The sequence below is a fragment of the Trachymyrmex cornetzi genome, unplaced genomic scaffold, assembly GCF_001594075.2.
Source record: "Trachymyrmex cornetzi isolate Tcor2-1 unplaced genomic scaffold, Tcor1.1 scaffold57, whole genome shotgun sequence".
NCBI classification, from domain to species: Eukaryota; Metazoa; Arthropoda; class Insecta; order Hymenoptera; family Formicidae; genus Trachymyrmex; species Trachymyrmex cornetzi.
Genome location: NW_017299882.1, coordinates 1,000,821 through 1,008,108, shown reverse-complemented (window position 1 = coordinate 1,008,108; position 7,288 = coordinate 1,000,821). Strand labels below are relative to the sequence as shown.

The 7,288-nt window shown below is 31.6% G+C and overlaps 3 protein-coding genes and 1 non-coding gene across 4 annotated transcripts in view; 3 read left to right on the top strand and 1 right to left on the bottom strand.

The window, feature by feature from the left end:
• The window catches only part of Uck (Uridine-cytidine kinase), a 6,781-nt gene extending 5,695 nt beyond the window's left edge, over positions 1-1,086 (top strand). Inside the window, exon 5 of the mRNA XM_018515076.1 lies at positions 883-1,086. Coding sequence (XP_018370578.1) covers positions 883-1,001 — 119 coding nt within the window. The 3' untranslated portion in view covers positions 1,002-1,086. The remainder of the gene's footprint in view (positions 1-882) is intronic.
• Positions 1,087-1,657: 571 nt separating this feature from the next.
• On the bottom strand, positions 1,658-2,312 carry ubl (Ubiquitin-like protein 5). The gene is made up of 3 exons (XM_018515090.1): positions 2,171-2,312; positions 1,839-2,034; positions 1,658-1,751 (listed from the first exon to the last, which is right to left on the bottom strand). Exons 2-3 carry the CDS (start codon positions 2,014-2,016, stop codon positions 1,708-1,710), a joined length of 222 nt encoding a protein of 73 aa, XP_018370592.1. The 5' UTR covers positions 2,017-2,034; positions 2,171-2,312; the 3' UTR covers positions 1,658-1,707.
• Positions 2,313-2,400: 88 nt separating this feature from the next.
• On the top strand, positions 2,401-3,958 carry LOC108766054 (myotubularin-related protein DDB_G0290005). The gene is made up of 2 exons (XM_018515089.1): positions 2,401-2,851; positions 3,346-3,958. The coding sequence occupies exons 1-2, from the start codon at positions 2,631-2,633 to the stop codon at positions 3,956-3,958; spliced, it is 834 nt and encodes a 277-aa protein (XP_018370591.1). The 5' UTR covers positions 2,401-2,630.
• A 795-nt stretch (positions 3,959-4,753) lies between these two features.
• On the top strand, positions 4,754-4,825 carry TRNAD-GUC (transfer RNA aspartic acid (anticodon GUC)). Its single transcript has one exon. It is a non-coding gene; the product is annotated as a tRNA-Asp (tRNA).
• The last annotated feature ends 2,463 nt before the right edge of the window (positions 4,826-7,288 follow it).

The following is a 7,288-nucleotide window of genomic DNA, read 5'->3' as shown; positions in this document are numbered from 1 at the left end:
AGTAACGGCAGTTACAGTAACTAGTTACTTCCATTTCCTGCATTTTAGACATCTCTATAAGACCATTCAATTTTTAATAACTTATATATTTTGCATTTGCATTTTACATAATACTTTAGAAATGTAATCACATGCAAGTATTTCCTAGCACAATTAGTTAAGATGCAATTTATCTAGTTTATAGACTTATCTTGAAATATTTATCTCTATTGCATTCTATAATATTAATTATTGTATGTAATTACATACAAGCGCGCGCATACATGATACATCCAAATAGTCAGTTCCTTTCTGTACAACAAAAATCTCGGAAGTTTTGTTTAATATAATGTAATTCTCAATAGGATGATTCTATAAGATCATACATATATCATTGTACCTCTTTCTTATTTTCAGTATACAAATAATTAAATTTGAATTAAATTTCTGTTAAAATCTTTTGGTTTGCTAACTTCTTAATTCATTAAAATCTTTTAATTTGTTAATATATATAGCTTAAATTTTAGTAAGTTTTATTGAGAAGCTTCGATTTTGAGATTACTAATCCGCATCAATGAATACCTGTAGTCGAGAAAGAGTGCGAAAGAGAAAGAAAGAGAGCACCAGTTCTGGGGCACTTGCATATTGTTAATAAAAAAAGAACGAAGATTTCTTGTATTTGCAAAACATAAATACAAGTGTGTTATGCATAATAAAACCATACGTAATCCTAATACGATCACAGTTATTATTTGAAATAGTAACAATTAATTCTTCAAGTATCCACAATTTTATATTGTTCCAAAATGTATGATATATTGCAAATAAAGCAATTCATCTTATTCCCGACGTAATTGCGTATATATTCGCGATTATGTACTGATATTTCGTGATCTGTTGCAGTGGCGATAGATCTGATAGTGCAGCACATAAGAGACTTCTTAAGCAACCGAGGTAGACAAATGGCGGGACCTGAAAGTCCAATAAGCAGGGTAGAGGGATTATTCAAGAGGCCGCATTAATTTTTGAGACCTTAACATGTTTTAGTTAGAGTGATCCGCCAAGTCATGTTTTATTTCAATACTCGAATATATTTTTTATATAATTTTAATTCTATAAAGCAGAAAGAAAAATTTTTTTAGATCAATGTTTTAGAAGGCATCATTAATGATATTTTTAGCGTTTGCATTTTGCAGTAATTTTATTTGAGTGAAAATTATTGAATATTATAAAACTAAAAATTCTCTTATACTTGATATTTATATAAAATATACAGGATGTGATCAAGATATGTAGCAGAGCTATAAAAGCAAGATACATGCTGTAGGGTAAAGATGTTCATATGCCTAACAAGATCATCTTTCTTATAGCATTATCACTTTGCTATACCTTCAAGTTACATCCTACATATGCAAGTCTTAAAAGGCACTAATATCAAAGAGCATACATTATATTATGTGTGGCACAATTGAAACTATTAATTTATAGAACAAATTAGATATTGTTAAAATATAGGGATATTTATGAGTAATTATGAGGCTTATATAATGCAAAAATAGAAATTTTCCTTGTTGACATTTTTGTGTTCATTTAATATTTTATATTTAACCATTTATTCTTCTATACATATACATTATATATTTAGACATAGAAAAGAAAATTTAATAATTATGACGTTATATTAAAAATTCTTATGTGTAAAAACGTGTAACGTTTTTTTATATAGAATTATTGATAATAGAGTTCTAAGTTCATGCCGTCATGTATCTCATCTGAGGCAGTGTATTAAGGAAGATTTCTTAAGAAATACAAGATATTTGACAAAGTATTTTGACTCGGTTTTTCACAGTAAAGGATACAGTCCTGCAACTTTATATGGTCCTTGAAAATGGTATACCACTTCTTTAATACGATCTTCTCCCAGTGTGTTCCAGTTTGGGCAGCTATCAATTTTTTCAGGTCTCCTATGGTGTCGTCTGGGTTGCATTTCACTCTAACCTTTTTACCGAGACGATCGTTGCATGTTATCTCTAACATTTTTTAAGGATAATTTTCCTAATAATATTACAATATTATTTCGACATACAATTAATATTTATTCATTTTTAATCGGTTAATTTCCGAATATCCAGAAATTGGGTACATTTATTAAAAATTTTTTAACGTAAGATTAAAAAAAAAGCACACTTACTGATAAAGTTTTCGCGATCTGACGCGAAAGAGCAGATGACAAGAACAATTTTAACCTTTCTTCTTGAAAATCAAAGTAATTTAACCTTTTTTCTTGAAAATCAGAGCAAACGATTTGTGTTTTTTACGTTTTCGAGGTTAGGGGAAACACTGACAAATCGGACAATAATTGGAAAAAATGCTCGATCGATATACAATGTTGATGATTTTATCCGCGGTCGGTAAAGATGGCTTAGAGTCACCCAATATACAAGAATTCAAAGTACATCGAGTCCGCCATGTTGAATTCCATCAAAAAAGCTAGGTACGTCGTGCACTGTACGAGGAGACATCTCTCCTCGACAATGACATGTTGCTATGTTATTGCGAGGAAGATAGAGCGTTCGCGCTTTTCCACAAGGCTACGACAAAGGCTGCTACACGGCGAGACATCCGCATGAGAGTGTGCACCACCAAGCCCGATGGCGAAACCAGAGCGGCTTCGCTTTACAATTCTGGATGATTTGATACTTTTACGAGAGGTCTCGAGGCAGAACCCATATGAGGAGAGCGACAGGTGGAAAACCGTTGCCGAGCGAGTCGTGAACGCGACGCAAAAGAACTTTAGTTTACGCTGCGTCAAGGAGCACGTCGATCACCTGCTGAAAATCTGGACTAGAGAAGGCCGCGCACATTTGAAGAAGTGAGTAAGCACATGTCGCTTTGTTTTAATTAATTACATAAGATGCATTGATAATTGATATCTCCTCTTAGATTGCTTTCCTTTTAGGAAAGACATAAATGTCATTCTATTTTTGTTATTCATTGAATACATAGAATGAAATAAAGAAGGATAGAACAATGTTTGTGTCAAGCGTGTCTTCTAAAAAAAGAAAGAAACCTTAGATGCGTTATTAAAGTAATATTGGAGGCTTCTCATTCAGCGACACATGTGGTCTGTTTAGAACTTTCTTTCTCGCTTTCGACAAATATCAAACATATATCTATTTCACTTTAAGTTTAAGTTCCAAAAATGTACACTGGTTCAGCCACAGAAAACAGACCTAAGAAAAACAGAGCTTATATCATTACATGAAAGCACTTATTGTTTCCTATTTTGTTGAAAAACATAAACATAACTTCATGGTTATAAAGAGATTTATTGAATGTTTTTATTGTACCTTCACTAATTTTTAGGTCAGGTACTGAGGAACAGTACAATGAAAAAGAGGGACTGCTACAGCAAATACAAGACTTGCAAAAAGAATTCAGGCGTTCTGGCAAAGGCTCTAATGCACAGAAATCAAGACTACAGAGGGATGTGACTTTAGAGAACATTTCTGATACCCTAGAAGTGATAATAGAAGAACCAACTGTACCAACAATAGCAACATCTATACCTTCATTCACGTCTTCAACATTTTTGCCAATTGCTTTACCATCGCCAACTTCATCATCTTCCTCCTCGTCGTCGACTCCACTAACTTCAGGGAGCCCATTGCAGTCGCCAACCATGTCACCGTCGAGAACGGTTGGTCCAATAAGAAACAAAATACGCCACGATGCGTTGAAGAAATCGACGTTGCATTTTTTGCAAGAAAGACATAAGAAGGAAGTAGAATTTCAAGAGAAACAATTCCACTTGGAAGAGAGGAGAATTCAACTCGAGGAAGAAAAATTTAAGATGGAAAAAAAAGAACGCGAAGCAAGACTGGAATTGGAAATCGAAGAAAGGAGACAAAGGATCGCTGTATCCAAACAGAAACAAGAGATTCTCGAAATATTGTTACAATTAATACATAAACCTTGATTATTTTTGTAGCTTTTCTTTGTTTTATTGATTTATAAATAAAATTATTGTTAAAAAGATATGTATTTTTGCACAAAGATACTTATTTATACATACATAAAAGAAAAGATTGAAAAGTGTGTGAACAGATTTTGGTTATGCAAAACATTTAATTCAAATAGTATTACTAGGAACTTTTTTAAAAAATAATTCATTACCGTTATTCATTACAAAAAGTTACTCATTATCTATTGGGAAAAGAATTTTGTTATCATTTCTCAAAAAATACCGAGTTGCTAAAATTTCTAATATTTTAATATTTTTTTAGAGTAACACATCCAATTAATTATGTTATTAATTCACAACATGATTAAATGTAATACTCCATTCTTTTTAAATTCGCTTATACATACACGTTTCATATATATTTGTTATACATGTACAAAATAATTATTATACTGATTATCATTATTTAAAAAATTAACTGGATATATCGTTACCGTTACAAATGAAAAATATAACGTCATTATAATTTATTAACAGTTACAAATATATAGTTACGGTAACAGTATTACAAATCATGCGTTACTATTCAATTCTGAATATTATATTACTATAAGTATATCTTTTATCTTTTTGGTAAATATCTTTTTTGTTATGAAAATGAAAATAATTAAAACACAATATATCGATATGAACGTTTTGTTTAGATAACAAATTCAATCGTATTATTTAAAATTCTAAAATATATGTTTTATATTTATCATAAACGTATTTAACATCTAGACCGTAATTTTTCAAGTTCAAGTTCAGAAATCCTCGATAGTATAGTGGTTAGTATCCCCGCCTGTCACGCGGGAGACCGGGGTTCGATTCCCCGTCGGGGAGGTTTTCTTTTAATTTTTTTTTCATTGTTCATTACACAATATATATTTTATTACTTTGTTTACTACCAATTACATTATTAGTAAATATATTGTAATCTTAATAATTAAAATAATAAAAGTTATATTATCTCAATATAGAGGACAGTTTATATGCTATCTAGGGCTCACTAGTTATATACTGTAATGCGCCTTTGTAATGATGTAGGTAAAGCCATTAGTTTAACAAAGTACTGTGATGAGAAAATTCAGTGAATTAACATTTGGAACCAAAATAGTGTCGAAGTGCTATTCTAATCTGATTCTGTTAAAAAGTCAGAAATCCATACAGGAGTCTGGAAGAAGAAAAACCTGATTCTATTATTATCGAGAATGCCCGGTTACTGTGTTGAAAATTGCTAAAACCGCAGCGAAAAAGGCTGAAGTTTTGAATAACCGCGCGTCATGGAGCCAAAATGGCGGCAGTTCACGATACTTTGTTAATCTAGTGACTTTAAATCTAGAGTTCTAATCGAGCTGTGTTCAGTATAAAGGCCGCAACACAAACTTTTGCATAACGCATAGTGCATAAGCGAATCAACTAATCAGAAGCTTTCCTTTCCTCTCATTCCATGGAAAAGAAGAATTTCGATTGGTTGATTCCATTATGCACTATGTATTATGCGTTATGCAAGAGTGTGTGCTGCGGCCATTTCTACTCATTGCTTGGATAGCTTGTGGATAGGTCATTCTCCTTCCAGTAGTATAAGTTTTATGCTGAGATCAAACCTAACGAAATTGTAAGAAGAAGAACAAGACCGTGGAAGAGTATTGTTATTAGCAACAGTCACAATGGTAACAGCATTAGCATTCGTTGCACTTATGCAAGAATTAATAGATTCTTCTGAAAGCAGTGATGAAGATGATGAAATGTTAGAAGTAATAATGGAAAGTTCTAGGAATACAAATCTTAAAAGGTATGCACGGAAAATCGTAAATTATATGGAAGAAATAATACTAGCGTTAATAAAGGAAGAGTTTAAACCTCATATCATATATATTATTTACTAATATTTTATATTTTACATCATATTTTTGCACGAGCCTCACGTTATTTTAATTTAATGGTTAAGACAGCAGCAACGGAATTCTGTAACTTGTTATGCAATCGTTATGTGCTCATAACGACAGTTGCGCAGATATTTTATATAGTAAAAAAGCTGCGCAACTGTCGTTATAACTGTCGTTATTGTTTTAACGAGTTACAGAGGCTGTGTTCCAAATTGACTGCCAGCACTGAAAAAGCTACAGTTTACGTTGCGTGTACTATAGATTTTCAGTACTTGCAGTCAATTTTGGAACACAGCCAGAATAGAGGCTCTGCACAGATTTTTGTACAACACAATACATAGTATATAAGAGAATTAATCAATCATAATACCTTTCTTTTCTTCCATTTCACAGAAAAGAAGAATTTTGATTGGTTGATTTTCTTGTGCACTATGTATTATGAAAAGGTTCGTTCACGTTGCATACTCCAACATGCTTCAACATGTTCCTACCATAGATCCTACTCTCTAAAGAGCGCGTTTGAGTGAGTAGAAGCTACAATAGGAGGAAGTAGGAGCATGTTGGAGCATGCGACGCAAACAAACCTAAAATCTCTATTGTAACCTTTAAGGGTCCTCTACATAGAAGTCGTAGATGGTCGTGAAGTCTTAAGTAGGAAACCAACCAATCACAATCAAATATAAGGAGAATACTCGATTGGAATTGGTCAGTTTCCTACGACTTAAGACTCCACGACCGTCTACGACTTCTATGTAGAGGACCCTTTCGGGTGTTTCTTGAAACGATCTTTGATTATGTCTTATTTTGTATTAAGCCAAAACTAAAATTAAGAATAATGGGGCACAATTAATTTCCAGGGGGTTTATTATGATTCTTAAAACAAGATAAAATCTACAAAAGTGAGCGAATTTACTAGAATGTAGAATAATTTCATATTGATTAACACTTAATGAATTTGCTTACTTTTGTCACTTTTACTTTTGTAAATTTTCACTTTTGCAATTTTCATTTTTGTAAATTTTTACTTTTGTAAATTTTACTTCATTTCAAGAATCATAATAAGTCCCCAGTGAATTAATTGTGTATCTTGAAATAAGATAAAAATTACCAAAATGAACAAATTCATTAGAATATTTTATTGATCACTTAATGAATTAACAGCACTTAATGAATTGGTTTGGCTTTTGTAATTTTCACTTTATTTAAAAATACACAATCGGTCCACTGGGGACTTATTATAATTCTTAAAATAAAGTGAAAATTACAAAAATGAGCAATTTTTGTAATTTTTGCAATATGTATTGGAATATTTATAATTTGTTGATCAACATCTAGTAAATTTGCTCATTAATATTAGAATATTTATGATTCATTAGTCAGCATTTAATAAATTTGTTCATTTTTACCATTTTTGCTT